Source organism: Sinocyclocheilus anshuiensis, unplaced genomic scaffold, assembly GCF_001515605.1.
Source record: "Sinocyclocheilus anshuiensis isolate Anshui unplaced genomic scaffold, SAMN03320099.WGS_v1.1 scaffold579, whole genome shotgun sequence".
Lineage (NCBI taxonomy): Eukaryota > Metazoa > Chordata > Actinopteri > Cypriniformes > Cyprinidae > Sinocyclocheilus > Sinocyclocheilus anshuiensis.
In genome coordinates, this window is record NW_015551075.1 from 1,339,450 (window position 1) to 1,356,563 (window position 17,114).

General features: G+C 35.9%; 1 protein-coding gene across 1 annotated transcript in view; it reads left to right on the forward strand.

Moving 5' to 3' along the window:
• The window catches only part of LOC107662322 (cell migration-inducing and hyaluronan-binding protein-like), a gene marked incomplete at its 5' end in the record, with an annotated part of 73,373 nt that overhangs the window by 27,673 nt on the left and 28,586 nt on the right, over positions 1-17,114 (forward strand). Inside the window, 2 exons of the mRNA XM_016452308.1 lie at positions 8,704-8,873; positions 13,365-13,574. Coding sequence (XP_016307794.1) covers positions 8,704-8,873; positions 13,365-13,574 — 380 coding nt within the window. The remainder of the gene's footprint in view (positions 1-8,703; positions 8,874-13,364; positions 13,575-17,114) is intronic.

The window sequence follows — 17,114 nt, forward strand, 5'->3', positions numbered from 1 at the left end:
TGATCTCCGCTGACATTCAGGGCTGTAGAGGTCCTCTCTAGGTGCTGATCCACCATCTGGTCTGGATACGTACTGGATCCGGGTGACTGCAGTGACCATCTGATCTGGATACAAACTGGATCTGGTGGCTACAGTGACCTCGGAATAAGAGAGAAACAGACTAATATTAGTGCAGATGCCATTCTTCTAACGATGTAGCAAGTACATCGGGTGTTATGGGAAGTGTTCCCAGTTCCGGTTGTCCTAATTAATGCAGCCTAAAAATCCTTTAACGGATTTGAATATTAGAAATATGTTAGTGTGTTATGTGTAAACCAGGTTAAAGAGATGGGTCTTTTTTTTGTGTAAGATCTGAGAAGTTCAATGTTCTAAATGAGATTTTAATTTAAATTGCCATGGTAACTAAAAATATTCTAATTTAGAATGTTCCGGTAATACGACCCCAAGGGATTATGTTCTTGATATCCAAACATCTCTAAAGCAAATGCTACTATTCCAATTTATTTCTTAATACAAGTGTTAAGCATGGAATGTTTTTGTTTTTGGAATATGAGATCGGAATATTCCACATAATATTCCACAGACCTTGAATGGAATGCAGCATTTGTAGCAATTAGAATTTCCAATAGCTTCGATGTTTTTCCAAAACATTCCAAAGCTTTCTTTTCAAAACATGTCAGCAAAATTTTCTTATTTCTTCTTCTTCTTCTTCTTCTTCTTCTTTTTTGCTGTTTAGAGAGCCTTGTACAGGTGTAAGTTCTCACAAAAATGCTTTAATCCCCAAAAATATTCCTACTATACTACACAGAATATATAGTGTAATCCTATATGGCATGAAAAGCATGTTGTTTCAAACGCATTCAGTCTCCAAAGCCACCACATGCATCCATAATTCCAGGAATTAGCCAGCTCGGTTACTTTGCATGTCATTGCCAAGCATTGCTCATATTTAATAAGCAGTTTGGCTTTAATATTTAGCTTTCTCATTGAGGATTTTCCAAAGAGCCTTTTCCTCTTTCTATGCATTAAGTTGCGGGACATCAGCGTAATTGCTCCTGTCAGGTAATAGCAAGACGGTTCCTCTTTTCAGACACTGTCTCTTTATTTCTAATGTCAGCTCCATCCTGTTTTCTTTCTGTTGGAGTAGACTGTGTGTGGCTTGTTAAATGTATGTTTTTTAATGTTCTGAATAATTAATCTAGCTTTCCATTACAATCAAACACAAATGTCTGGAAACAAAGGCTAGTGCTTTATGTCTTTCTTTGCCCATCTTTTGCATATCAAAGGAACTAAATACTTAAAAGGGGACACATAATCGTAGATCAAGCAATCTAATTAAAAATCAGTGTGTGATAGATAGCTCAGCTATTTTTAAATGCCAAAGGAATTGCTGCACAAAATCGAATTGAATCACTGAAGCTAAAACTAGTTCTTCCACTTACATTTGAAAAACATTTGTTTCCATTGCTACTAGAACTTTAACTAATGCCTTATTTACCTTATTTTACCAGTTTATACTGTCAAAGGCCAAAGGTCATTTATTAATTATAGCCATGACAGATCGCCATCAGATTTATTCACTTATTTATATTTTATTTATTCCTTATAATATTTTTATATTATATAATTGCATTGTATATAATCTATCTATCTAAAGTGACTTACAGTATAGTGAGTTCAAGCTGTGCATTTTATCAGTACATGCATTCTTTGATAATCAAGCTTGCAATCTTTTCTAATGCCTTTTGAGCTACGGGGAATGTATCTATATACAGTACATAGAAAAAAAGCATAAATAAATAAAATACTAAAGAAAATGAGTGATGCTTGCCATTTAAAGCATGCAGTATTATGCTGTTTCTTATGTTTATGCATTTTAAACTCAAATCTCTTTATTTGTTTGTAGTCTGACCAGCACAAAAAAACAAAACAAAAACAAATCTGATATTAAAAATGTGTGATTTGAAATGAGATTTTTGCATATTAAAAATTAAAAATAAGTTAAATAAAAATATTTGAAAAAAAAAAACACTGTACTGTTCAAAGGTTTGTGGTCAAGGCTGCATTTATTTAATTAAAAATACAGTAAAAATAGTCATTTTGTGAAATATTATTACAATTTAAAATAACTTTTCTACTGTAAAATACATATATATATATATATATATTGCAGGGTGCAATCAAAATGTGATTTTTTAATGCTAATATCCATGTAATTAATGTTACTAATTTGTTATTTCGTTACATTGGCAGCCACCAAAGATGCCTTTTGATTTGCACAGAAAGGCATCACTCACATTTTCTACCGGAAAAGTAAAAGCATATGTTATCATATATTGTGTGATAGTTTTCTGTCTGCACTGCCAGTTTGCTGATCTCAGTTGTTGTACAACAACCTTACTTGGTGTCACCTGACGTCATTACTATAGCAACCAGCGCAATCCTGCCAAAAAATGACTGTCTGTAATGCCTGGACGCACAGAGCCATGATTCCTTACAAATAAATCTGTCCATCATATGAGCATGCAACCTAATGGGAGCAGGTTTTTCTGATAAACACTCTTGTGTGTGCAGGAAAACTCTTTTTTCTGTGTGAGTTGCTTAGAATTTGTTGTTGTTTTCCAAACTTCACATTCTTTTTATCTGTCTCTTTTAGCCTCTCATCTCGGGGGGTTGTGCAGGTAAACGCCGCTGATTCACTTAGACGATTGTATTTATCACGTTGTCTAAACCATGACAGTTAGCTGAGTACATTGCACTTTGGACATTTGTTGTTATATTGCCAAGTCATTCTACAGCATGCATGACTGTGTAATGTGAATATATTTGTCAGTAAGGTTAACAGCTGTGTCATGCATCCAAATGATAGTTGTCTATAATGCATAGAGACTGGCATCATCTGGACAGCATCTTTTATTTTAATTGTCATATTCAATAAAATAAAAAAATATATAATTACTTCAGTCTTCATTGTCATTTGACAGTCATCTTCATTGTGTTTGATTTGCAGCTCAAATAACATTTCTTTTTATTATCAATGTTGAAAACAGTTGTGCAGCTTCATATGTTTGTGGAAACCTTGTCCATTTTTTTTCGTGTTTTTTTTTTTTTGATGAATAGGAAATTTCAAAAGAACAGCGTTTATTTGAAATAAGAATATTTCATAACATTTGATACATGAATGCATCCTTGCTGAATAAAAGTATTAATTTCTTTCTTTCTAACCCCACATTTTTTAATGGACGTGTACATCTTTATTGTCATTAAGTTACTTTAGTCACATATAAGTAACTTAACTAACATAGATATACCAGAAATTGAACAAACAGATATGACATAATCACTTGCAAAATTCGGGGGTTTTTTTGGCATATTTTATCATCCAACATTTGAAAATCAAGTCTAATTGCTTAGAAATGTATCACTTCATTTGAAGTATCCCAACCTGCGCAGAACGAGTTACACACCAAAGTTAATTACTTAGTGTTATTGGTTTGCTCAGATCACTAATCATAAGTATTAGCAATAGCAGTGTGTATAATGCAGATGTGTTTTGCTAATAACCCATATGTGTATGTGCAAGCAGTGTCTGTTGAATGTGAATTAACATCACAACTCGGCCACAGTTTGTTCCATAACTGAATTAAAGATAATGATGTGCTATTATATATATATAAATATATATATATATATCTCTGATGTTGTGGAGAGTACAGGTCAAGGTCTGCTCAGCTTGTGTGCATGTCACTGTGACTCACACACACACTAATTAAACATGGACACAACTTGAACCGCATTGAAAGTCTGCTCACGCAGGTCCTTCTGCCAGCAACCCCTGGCTGTTCGGTGTGTGTGTGTGTGTGAATGTGAATGTGTGTGTTGACTGGGTAATTTTTCAATAGAGCCATAATTAAGACCTTAATGGCACCGAATGCATGTCTGTTTGAGAATCAAGGCCTGGATGTGTGCATGCGCACGTGTTCGCGCACCAAGACCTCTGGCGGAGCAGAGGTCGCGCATTCATTATCCGCTGGGGTCGTAATTTGTCTCGACTGCATGCGTGATTAGAGTAGGTTTGTGTCGCACGTGGGCGACGGCAGACAAGGGAAGATGTCATAAAAACAAATCGCCTGGTGTATTCATCACGACAAATTTAAAGATGCGTGTTGCTGATACGGCGCTAATGATGCTCTCACAGGAGATTGATGGCGAGAGCTTGTCTCTCCGTGTTTCTGTCTCTGATGCGGAAGTGTAGGGCGCTCTCTCACTTTAAGACTGCTATGAAAGCCATTAGACAGTTTTCCAGCCCTGAGGAAACTCATTTAATCCTCTTCAGTTGTCTATGGAGATGCCTGTCACATGCTGAGCGAATGCGCGTGTTTGTTTGTCTGAACGAGTATCGCTCGGCGTCAGAAACGAGCCCGATTGTATCAAGTGTGCGAATCACACAGTGGAAGAGTTTTAAGGCGTCGTAGGCGCACTTACAACACAAAAGGCTGTTCAGAATGGTAGGCAGCATGATTATTCTGTCTGCCTAGATGCCTTCTTTAGAGCATATTTGTAGAAAACAATCCCTGAATGCATTGCAATACGTTTAGTGAAAAAAGACGGCAGACAGAACAAGAGAAATGGTGATTATATACCCTGTTCAGCGCTGAATGGTAGAGCTTATTTATTTTGTATACATATTTCTTTGTTGGCTTAATCAAACTCCTGTATGATAGGACACCATTGTATTCATAATGTTTAAAGCAAGTTCTAAAAATTTCATATTTTAAAATTATAAATAATATTTTACAAATATTATACAAAACTATTATAAAATATAGAATTTAGTTTTAATTTTATATTATTTTAATTTTATTTATTTATTTTATTGTTTATATGAAGCAAAATTTCACCCATATCATTTTATATGTGACTTAAAATTAGTTTTTTTATTTTCGTTTTTTATTTTATATTATTTGTATTTTATTTATAATATTATAAAATATTTATTTTTTGATTTTTATTTTATTTTCATAAATATATTTAAAATGTTTATATGGAGCAAAATTCCATCCATAGTACTAGTAATGCATAACTAGTTCAAGTTCACTTGTCAAAAGTAGTCACACTGCTAAAACAACAGACCATTTAAACAACTTGGATGGAATATAACATACAGTTTTTACAAAGGTCAGAGATACTGATGATAGAGCTAAACTTAACCATGAATATTCCTTTAATTAGAGGGTCAGACTCGCCCAAACCCGCCCATCATCCCACCCTGATTGGATCATTCCATTTGTTCATAAGTGGAGGGAATCGTGTTGATGGAGCATCGTTCTGTGTGCATGTGTCATTTAGCTGGGTGTTGATGGGTGGAGAGTATTTTTGCTAGGCTGTGAATTAAGCGTTGATGTTTTTTGGTGGAGTGTCTAAGTATTTTGGCTGTGTGGGTGTGGATGTGGAGTGACAGGATGATTGTGTGTATAGGATTCCATCCTATTTTTCAAAACACCTCATCTGTTCACACTCTCTTGAGGATCTGAAAGCATGTGATGAATCGTCAATGAATCATTCGTTTGAAATGATTCTTGATTCAGTTGAACTGATGACACTCATTTTAATCTGTCAACATTTAGCAAAGCGCTAGCAACCTATCTCCTGCATGAGCACCAAAGCTCACCGTGTCAGAGCAAGTGCACTAACTGCTTGGCAATGACTCAGCCTGACTACAGAGATGTACACACAGGTGACTCTGTGTGTGTGGTGATGGAAAGAGACCCATCTGTTGGATTTGCCCCACTGCTGGCTGCGAAGCAGTTTCAATCTGTTGACCCCTGTTTGTTCTGAACTTTCACCCCTTCCTCATCTGTGTGTTTGGTGCCAGCTGGCCGTCAGCTCATCTGATGGTGATTCTAAGCGTGCGGATACACTGGGATGTGTGATTGAAATAGATCGGCATTCATCTTATCAGCATGCAGCCAATAAAATGGCGCGCAACAATTAGGAAGCTGCAGACTGCTGTTTGTTTTTAAATTAAAATGGTCAGGGATATGAAATCCATCTTCATTTTAGAAACCCGAAAGAGTTTCTTTCATAGCTCAGGAAACTCTGGAAAGAGACCCATCTGTTGGATTTGCCTCACTGCTGGCTGCGAAGCAGTTTCAATCTGTTGACCCCTGTTTGTTCTAAACTTTCACCCTTTCCTCATCTGTGTGTTTGGTGCCAGCTGGCCGTCAGCTCATCTGATGGTGATTCTAAGCGTGCGGATACACTGGGATGTGTGATTGAAATAGATCGGCATTCATCTTATCAGCATGCAGCCAATAAAATGGCGCGCAACAATTAGGAAGCTGCAGACTGCTGTTTGTTTTTAAATTAAAATGGTCAGGGATATGAAATCCATCTTCATTTTAGAAACCCGAAAGAGTTTCTTTCATAGCTCAGGAAACTCAAGTTCAGGCTTCACTGCAGGCTTTTGATATCTGAGCACACTTCGGGACTTCAGCCAAGTTTACATCCAAGGAATTTATTATTATTATTTTTTGGCAGAAAAAGATTTAGCGCAACAAAATGTTCAACTATAGCACATCAATTCTGTGTGGATACTCCAAATATTGCAAAAACTGGTTTGGAAACACTTTTTTTTGTTGAGAAAACGCAAATTAATATTGTGTCACATGGCAGAATTAGCCAACATTCAGCATCCGCGTTCATGTTGCTCCTGTTAAAGCGCCATTTCTCTGTCATTTTCAAAGGTGCATTAAATCTGTTAAATTAATATTATTAAATTGTATACGAAATTATTTGTAGTTTAATGTATGTGCCCTAAAACAATTAAAATGTTAAGTTAAAATTTTATAATTAATAATTTGCGATTATTATATTATATAATAATATTAATTGGTTATTTTATCTTTTTATGGACCCTAAAATTTTCATACAGGACTGTCATCTTCTGATATTTAAATTGTCTCATTATTTATTACTATTTTACAAAGATTTGGGATGTGAAAGATACAATATAATTTGCGATATACACAAAATTATGTATGTAAACGGCTCAGGAGATAGCAATTTTCACAATTTTTACACTTTGTCTTTAACAGAACAGCATTTTACACAGGAAAATCTGAGAAGCAGAAGACTTCTACAAAGATATCTATGCACCTAGGAGAAGCATTTTGAGATCTCATTTGCGATTTCGCTTTCCTCTGGGTCTCTTTTTCCCATGTCCTGTTCCTGTGCCAGACACATCTGTAAGTCTCCCTTGATTGTTAGACAGACTCAAGGTCCAGCCATATAGTGACTGTAGTCATTGTAAAAATGAATAAATGAGCATTGAGAGGATCTCATCCATTAGAAGGAGCAATTTGTCAACATGGCCCAGTCTCTCGGGGCCCGATGGAGGAAGACAATGTGGGAAACGAGAGAGCTGCGCATCCCTGTTTGTGATTATCAGATTCACAAACTTCAGCCCAGTATCTGGGTCAGGCAGGAAGAATGTCTGAGGGTGGAATGACATCTCTCTCTTTCTCTCTGTCCCTCTACACCTTCTCCAATTTGAGGCATGAAATTCCCCCCAAATAATATGTTAACTTAAGAATTGTCTCGCTTGCTCTGCCTCATTTGGCTTATTTTTCTCTCTCAGCTTTTCTCATATATTTCTGCATGTATTGTTTCTCTCGTAATCTCTTTTTCTCCGTATGCCTGCTGCTGGATCTCAGTCCTGCTGCAGAAAGTGTGGTGTCCAGAAACTCTGAGAACTTCATATATTATGTGTGAGACTGACTTTTTCTGAAGGAGGAGGAAGACAAACAGACCAGACAGAGATTGATTGAAATATCTATCTTGGGCTGGGAGAATTTCTATCTATCTATCTATCTATCTATCTATCTATCTATCTATCTATCTGTCTGTCTGTCTGTCTGTCTGTCTGTCTGTCTGTCTGTCTGCAGTATCTATTGTTCATGCACCATGGTGTTTTCATGGTCTTACCATGGTATATGTCTGTAAAAACTATGGTAAACATGATGATGTCCAAATATAAGGCTTTTTAGTACTGTTTTTGGGATGGCAATAAAATGCAATTAAATGTACTTTTCTATGGAAATGTGTACACATACACAAAATACTGTTGTTCTGTTTCAAATTATATAAATGACACAAAATATATATATCAATTAGACATTATGTACAAATTATCTTATGCTTTGCACTATACAAATAGAGCAATACATAATAAAAAACATTAAAAAAAATTCATACAGAATGTAAGACATAATTAAGCAACAAAATAACATGAAAATGGTATTAAACATAGTTGTGTCCCAAATTATGCACTATACACTTATACACTATGTACTCAAATGTGTAGTGAATGAATTTTATACGGTTATTTTGTCATTCAGCATTGTAGTCGAATAGCTCCTTCCCCTCCATTACATAATTAAAGCTGCGACAGTTGAGAACAAGAAATCTGCAACATTCCACACTTTTTTATTTATTTATTATTATTAATTAAGTGCATCATCTGGGTATTTAAAGTGAACTTTTCCTATTTATAGTTTTCAGTCCGAATGCACTACTTGCACTACTTATACTACAAAACAGCATAGAATAGTGCAGGAGTATGCAAATTGGGACGCACCTATAAAATATTACATAGCTGAGGTGTGATGAAATTGTGTATGTTTGTGTGTGTGCATCCTCCAGGTAAACCAGCATACCTTCACATAGGAGAGGAGGTGGACGGTGTGGACATGCAGGCAGAGGTCGGACTGCTGACTCGCAACATTTTGATCAGAGGCGAGATGGAGCCGACCTGTTATGACAACGATGCCTGCAAGTTCTTCTCCTTCGACACGTTTGGTGGACATCTTAAGGTAATCCGACCCTCCTGTCACTTCAAACATGCATTTCTCTGTTAAATACCACCCACAGTTGTCTTGTAATGCCTCCATCCGTCCACTAGCTCATCCGAACATGGATGTTCACACCCTCAGAATGAGTTATTACAGCGATGGCACCTCTAGCTAGACATTAACACTCTGTCAAACTAGCAGAACGGACATTTTTTTTGGCTTTGGCTCCTGCGAAGGGCCTGTGGAATAGTGCATGAGTATGCAAATTGGGACGCACCTATAAAATATTACATAGCTGAGGTGTGATGAAATTGTGTATGTTTCTGTGTGTGCATCCTCCAGGTAAACCAGCATACCTTCACATAGGAGAGGAGGTGGACGGTGTGGACATGCAGGCAGAGGTCGGACTGCTGACTCGCAACATTTTGATCAGAGGCGAGATGGAGCCGACCTGTTATGACAACGATGCCTGCAAGTTCTTCTCCTTCGACACGTTTGGTGGACATCTTAAGGTAATCCGACCCTCCTGTCACTTCAAACATGCATTTCTCTGTTAAATACCACCCACAGTTGTCTTGTAATGCCTCCATCCGTCCACTAGCTCATCCGAACATGGATGTTCACACCCTCAGAATGAGTTATTACAGCGATGGCACCTCTAGCTAGACATTAACACTCTGTCAAACTAGCAGAACGGACATTTTTTTTGGCTTTGGCTCCTGCGAAGGGCCTGTGAGTGTGTGTGTGTGTGTGTGTGTGTGTACGTGATGGGGCGACTCAAGCGTCTGACCTCTCTAGTAATTGGCCCAGATCTGATTGTTCCTTTCCCCTCCTCACCTTCGCTGTCATGCAGAAGGTTGGCCCGTTTCTCCACTCAAGAAGAAATGTCCATGTGCAACAACTAGGCCATCCTGTCTTTCAAGTTGTGAGGAAACTGCTTTTGACAAAACCTGCCTCACAGTAATGATTTTAGAAGTGATAAATGTTAAAATAAGTCAATTGTTGTAATTCTTGCCAATAAAGAATATTAGAGCTAAAATATAAATTCTGTCATAATTTACTAAACCTCATGTCCTTCCAAATACAAATGACTCTCAACAGTGAGTATCATTTAAATAATTACTGCTAGGATATTTCATTTTTCCTAGACTATTTTGAAGTCTTTGAGGCATTGTGTTTTTGTTAATTTTAGTGTTTTAATGTTTATAGTTTTAGTCTCCATCTAGAACTGTTTAACAACACCCTAGAAACCAGCCAGAACATCCTGCAACAGATTAATATTTTGATATTCGATTAATTTTAAGATTATTAGGACGATTAATCGACTAAACACAGATTATTTCATTATTATTCAGCTTTTGTAATTCATTAAAATATTGAGTAATACATATTCTATACATTTTCATATACACATAGAGCTGATTGCAGAGCTGATGTAAACATCCACATCGCTAAGATCAGATGCTTTCTTAACTGCTGTTTTCTCACCACTGTCATATTTGTTGTGTGTTTATTTTGTTCAGCAGCGTCGGGAGAGTAAACGACTAACAGTAAACGACTGCTTGCTTATAACAAACCTCTTTTTACCCCCAAACGAAGAATGAAAAAGAACTTCACCACATGACAGCATTTCCTGTGTTTAGTTTTATAAAACTTTCCCAAATGCCGCCTCTTCTTCTTCTTCTTTTGGTTTTAATGATGGCTGGCAAACCAACTTATAGGAGCATTACTGACACCTACTGGACTGGAGTGTGGACAGAAGATTGACAGGAAAAAAACCCCACACTAAATTCTCTCAATTAACCCAGTATTCCTCAGATTTATTAGGAGACTACACACTTTTCTCTGATGTTTTCCAAGCTAATTCTTTAGTGGCATGTTTTGTTTTCCAATTTGCATCTCTAACTCTCATATATTTTGCAATCTAATAGAATGCATGGTAGCACTTCATTTTAGGGGCCAATTCTCACTGTTAACTAGTTGCTCATTAGCATGCCTATTACTAGCATGTTGGCTGTTTATTAGTACTTATAAAGCCCATATCAATGCCTTATTCTGCATGATTCCATATTCTAGATTCCTTATTCATGCCCCATACCTAAACTTAATAATTACCTTACTAACTAATAATAAGCAGTAAATTAGGAGTTTATTGAGGGAAAACTCTAATAGTGACTATGTGTTTTACAGTTTGTTGTGCATTGCAGAAGGTGCAAATTCCAGTGGGGTGTTTTCCTATTCTTTGTAACATTAGATTTAATCCAGCGTGGCTTATTCTAAGACGTTTAATTTTCCTCTCTTCCTTTGGGTTCCTGTCCTGCCTCATACTCGTGCCTACATGTTTTTGTATACTGTATAGATGTCGTCCTGTGTCTGCTATGTCCCAATATTCCTGCCATATTTTGTGTGTATGATCCTTTCTAATAGTTTTGGTACTTGTATATCAACTATTTCATGTTTTATTGATCCTTTTCTTAAAAGATCCACAGTCTTTCCACCCCTACATGAGAAGGAACCTTTCCCAAACTCTACTGGTTCGGCTTAGTTTGTACATAGCGCTGTGTCTTCTTAATTGGATGGGAAGACTGAATTACAGTCTTGCTCTACAGCGCCACACTGGTCAAACCATATTATTGCAGGCCCTTACATTAGGTCATATGAGATCAAACGACTTCTCGACAACAAAAATATTTGTCAACAGGGGCTCATAAATGATTTAATTATTTGGTTGGAATGAGTTCAGTAATTTAATGGGAGCTGTATCCATGTTTGGGTCAACAATCCATGTCATCATCCATGTCAGTCAAAAATGCTCTTGACTCACACACCCATTTGAAAACATGTTCGGCCTGTTTGTTTGAAAACCCACTGACACACTTAACACCCGACTGGACAATCTGAGCTTGTGTTTATGGTTTTCAACCACAAGGGAGGTCATAAAAACCGCCTTCCGAGGCCGTGCTGTCACATTCTTATGATATTTGCCAGGCTAATCTAATTGATGAAACATTTAGAGAAATGTCAGGCCGGGGTGAGATCGTACATTTGGCCGTCCAAAAGGATGAAAGACATTAATTGGAGCCAAAGTGTGCCACCTTCCCCTGGGAAACGTCAAATCATCTTACATTCACTCGCATTCTACTGCATTGCACAGATATGACGTGCAGCATATTTCACGTCTTTTGACTTGAAACAATTTGATGTAGGTCACAAAAAAGGCAGCCGTGAAGTCCAAAAGTGAACATTCTGCCAGATGTGTGAGAACGAGAGAAGAGAGGAAATCAATCTATCTGACACCTTTACTTCCCGCCCGTGCATATATTCACTGGCGTGCACATCTCAAATCTTATTCTGAATATGATATTTACATTTCTCACTTTTGATGTTCTTTCATCTAGATCAGGGGTAGGCAAGTTCGGTCCTAGAGAGCCGCAGTCCTGCAGAGTTCAGCTCCAACCCTGAAAACAAAAATCACCTGCCTATAGCCTTAGTAATCCTGAAGACATTGATTAGCTTGTTCAGGTGTGTTTGATTAGGGTTGGAGCTGAACTCTGCAGGACCTCTCTAGGACCGAACTTGCCTACCCCTGGTCTAGATTCTCGAGTTTCAGATTTCGAATTTCCATATTAAGGAGCACAACTTGCATAGACCCTGTGAACACTTGTCGGATCACCCAACTTGGATATTAATATCATTGTCCATTAAAGTCAAAAATTGCAGAAATGAGTATCTGCTACAAAATTAATCAAATGGAATCTTTTGTTCTTTATTTCAGGGATTCTGAAACTTTTTTTGTCAGCCGAACCCCTTTGACTTAAAATAATTACTTGAAACAAACAAACAAAAAAGTGTATAAATTTTTTTTCACTCAAAAATTGCTAGTAAATGTCACAAAGAATAGTAATTGCAAAGAAATTACAAGTAACACAATGAATAACATGAAATTTTGAAGTAGAAATGCTGAAATAGAATTTTCTTGTAAAACATACTCCAGTGATCTTTATTTAATTTACAACTTCGATTTTTTTTTTTTTTTTACATTGAAGTACTTTCATGATTTTAAGTTAATATTTCAATCATTTATCAACACACTTGCATGTTCATGGTTTGTTTTCTGATGTCAGTTAACGGTCACGTATATGGAAGCATGTTTCCTCCACATTATTAAAAAATAATAATAATTTAATTGCGACTTTTTGAAAAAAGGCAATTCTGACATTTTTTTCTCAGATTTCTATTCCCACATCTGGCAATTCTGAGTTTATGTCATGCAATTTTTTACTTTTTTCTCAAAATTGCGAGAAAAAAAGTCAGAATTGTGAGATAAAACATCGCAATTATCTTCTTCTTCTTTTTTTTTATTCCATGGCAGAAACAAGCTTCCATATCACATGACGTGCAAGTTACAATTAAATATTTTTTAGCCCCCAAGACAGATATGAATATCATTGTCCAAGTCAAAAATAGCACACAAAAGTATAATTTCCCCATCTCTTATGTTTTACTCTTCAGGTGGAGCGAGGTTTCCGGACGGTGCATATGGAAGGGGTAGAGTTAAAGCACATGGGGCAGCAGTCTATGGGTCACTACCCCGTCCACTTCCATATGAATGGGGACGTGGATGAGAAGGGAGGCTACAATCCACCAACTTACGTGAAAGACCTGTCCATTCATCACACCTTCTCCCGATGCGTCACCATCCACGGCACCAACGGGCTGCTGGTGAGTTTCAGGTGCAGAGGTTATGTGTGCTTGGAGACATCCATAATGAGTCTCCGCTGCAAAATTAATAGAATGGAATCTTTAGTTCTTGATTTTGATAAAATGGAATCGTTTATTTATCGTTCCCTTCATTTTCACACAGCGCTGATATAGAACTACTGGGACACAATATTTACTCAAAATTCACTGAAACAGTAAAAAAATATCTAAACATCCATGGAATCGTTTATTTATCGTTCCCTTCATTTTCACACAGCGCTGATATAGAACTACTGGGACACAATTTTTACTCAAAATTCACTGAAACAGTAAAAAAATATCTAAACATCCATAAAACAAGATACAATTATTTGAGAAACAAAATATCATAAGATCACAAGACTTTTCAGACAATATATCTTGATTTAAGTTTTTCGTAACCCAGTGACAAATTGTTTTTTCCTTTTGCTTTAAGCATAAAGTAATCTAGTGAGCTGGCAAACTATTTGCCAATGAAGTATGAAAAATAGATCACATTAATGGTGAATACTATTGGATAGAAAAGTAGTTTAAGACAGGTTAAAAAGTTACCAATGTGAATGGATGGATTTGTATAAATATCTAAACTCCATTAAAACGAGATAAATTTAGATGAAAAGCAAATTTGAACATTTTTATTTACGTCAATATCTTAAAATCCTTGATAAATGTACTTGAGAAGAACTTTTTTTTTTTATTGTTTAAATATCTAAAAATCCTTAAATCAAGATAAATTTACTTGAGAAGCTCATTTTAATTTTAATGTTTTTATTTTCTATCAGTATCTAAAAATTCTTAAAACAAGATCAATTTACTTGAGAAGCAAAATTTTAACAATGTTTTTATCTGTATAAATGTAAAATACTTCAAACAAGATACATTTTCTTAAGAAAAAAAAATTAAGATAATGAAACTTTCCGGATTTTTAGAGAATATATTTTGAATTAAGTTTTTCTGTAACCCTTTTACATAACCAAGACTGGTAGTTTAAGACAGGCTAAAAGCAGAAAGCCTGAAAAGATGAATCCTGAAAAACTTCTACAATCTACAATATGGCTCAATGCCTTCCTGCAGTAGCTGCTCCTCCATTCTTAGTGATCTCTAGCTGTCAATCATCTGTCTGATTTTGATTGACAGGCCACACCCCTGCGCTCTTTGCAAGACTTAAATTGAAGCTTTATGGATGGAAAACAGGCAAGTCAGGAAACTAAACCTTGTAGTCAAAACCTTGTAATTGAGAAACTAGGCTTTCTGTTTTACACTTGCATGATATCCAGGTATTTTGCTGATACTGATGTCAACCAGAAGATTTTCCAGTATTGTTTACATCATAGGGGAGCTGAAAAGAGTACTTGGCTTCTTTTGACTCTATCTAGTTAAATGAAATATGCTTTGTCAGAGCTCAACAGAACAGGAATATGAATCTGTCATTTATTGCATTGCAGTCCGTCCTTGGCTTATTTTCTAAAAAGTGCGGAGCTGTTGTTCAAACACTTCTCAAAGATGCAGGAGCGCTGCTGTAAGCTGCTTTATTTTCTTCACAGGAGCCGGGGTGAAAGGTTACAGTACAGCAAAGCCACATTATTTGTTCGTGATAGCATGCTACGATTTTATTTTGGAGCCAGCAGGGGTGCCGCACCAACATCAGAGCTCTGACGTGAATAACTCTTTGACAAGGGTTGCCTCTAATACGTTTAACAAGGCTAAATGTTCTTCTGCCCAGCGGTAGTTGTATTACACACTGAGGGAGTTTGCAATTCACCTATTTCTTTGAAAGGATTAATGGAATTGCTTTCAGTCCCAAAAACCGTGTTTGTTTGCCAGCTCTCACTGAGCAGATGATGTTTCCATCAGCGTTGAATGTGGTGGCAAAAAGTGCAGCATTTCAGCTTCACCTGAGGCTTTTAGAAATATGTATTCACAGCAGGTGCTGGAAAAGAGAAGATAGCTGGCATCTTTTATGGAAACATCTTGTAGTGGTTTTTGATGTTGAGTTGTTGGTTACCATGAGCATTGCATGAAGGAATAGAAAATATGAGGATTTTGACATGGTTTACTCACCTTAATGTCCTGGTGAGTAATGTTTGTTTCTTTCGTGACATGCAAAAGGAAATGTTGGATGGATGTCCAAACTTTGTGGTTGGGGTTTTAAACTGACACGCTTCAAAAAAGCTAAATAAAAGTTGTCCATACGACTTGTGCGCTATATTGTGACGGTCAAAAAGTACCGTTTTTTTGTTTTTGTTCGTTTTTTCAATGAAATGAATGTACTATATTTTCGTTTTGTTAATGTTTTTATGTAATATTTTGTATTTTTAGGGGATTTTATGGTACTAAATTATATTTATGGAATAGTTTTGATCCATTTATTACCTGTTAACCACTTTGTAAGCATAGATCTGAAAAATACAATTTCCAGCTTAAACTGTAGTAAATTGTAAATGCTTTTAAGTTATAGAAGTTACATTTTATTATTATGAAAAATGCACAAAATAATATTTTTACATTTTTGGAAATATATATTTCCAAAACATGTTTTAGTCTAAAATTGTGTGAAAATCAAAGCCATAAATCTAAAGATGTTGTGTTCCAAATTTCAGGTTGATATCTCAAAAAATTGCTGCCAGTAAGATTTTGTTTGGGCACAATACCAAACGTTTCCACTAGAACAGTAGACTGTGACAAGTATTTTTTTCTGGACCATTTAACCCTTTTTGTGTATGTGTTCACATAGCAAGTGCCAAAACCTTTACCAAGTTTTGTACCATTCAGATGAAGTAAAACATTCTAAAAAACAAAACATATATATATATATATATGTTTTTTTTTGTTTGGGCACAATACCAAACGTTTCCACTAGATGAAATTCACTTCCCATTCATTTCCAACCATTTTTGACTGCGAACAGTAGAAGTGTGACAAGTATTTTTTTCTGGACCATTTAACCCTTTTTGTGTATGTGTTCACATAGCAAGTGCCAAAACCTTTACCAAGTTTTGTACCATTCAGATGAAGTAAAACATTCTAAAAAACAAAACATATATATATATATATATGTTTTTTTTTACCTGTTAACCACTTTGTAAGCATAGATCTGAAAAATACAATTTCCAGCTTAAACTGTAGTAAATTGTAAATGCTTTTAAGTTATAGAAGTTACATTTTATTATTATGAAAAATGCACAAAATAATATTTTTACATTTTTGGAAATATATATTTCCAAAACATGTTTTAGTCTAAAATTGTGTGAAAATCAAAGCCATAAATCTAAAGATGTTGTGTTCCAAATTTCAGGTTGATATCTCAAAAAATTGCTGCCAGTAAGATTTTGTTTGGGCACAATACCAAACGTTTCCACTAGAACAGTAGACTGTGACAAGTATTTTTTTCTGGACCATTTAACCCTTTTTGTGTATGTGTTCACATAGCAAGTGCCAAAACCTTTACCAAGTTTTGTACCATTCAGATGAAGTAAAACATTCTAAAAAACAAAACATATATATATATATATATGTTTTTTT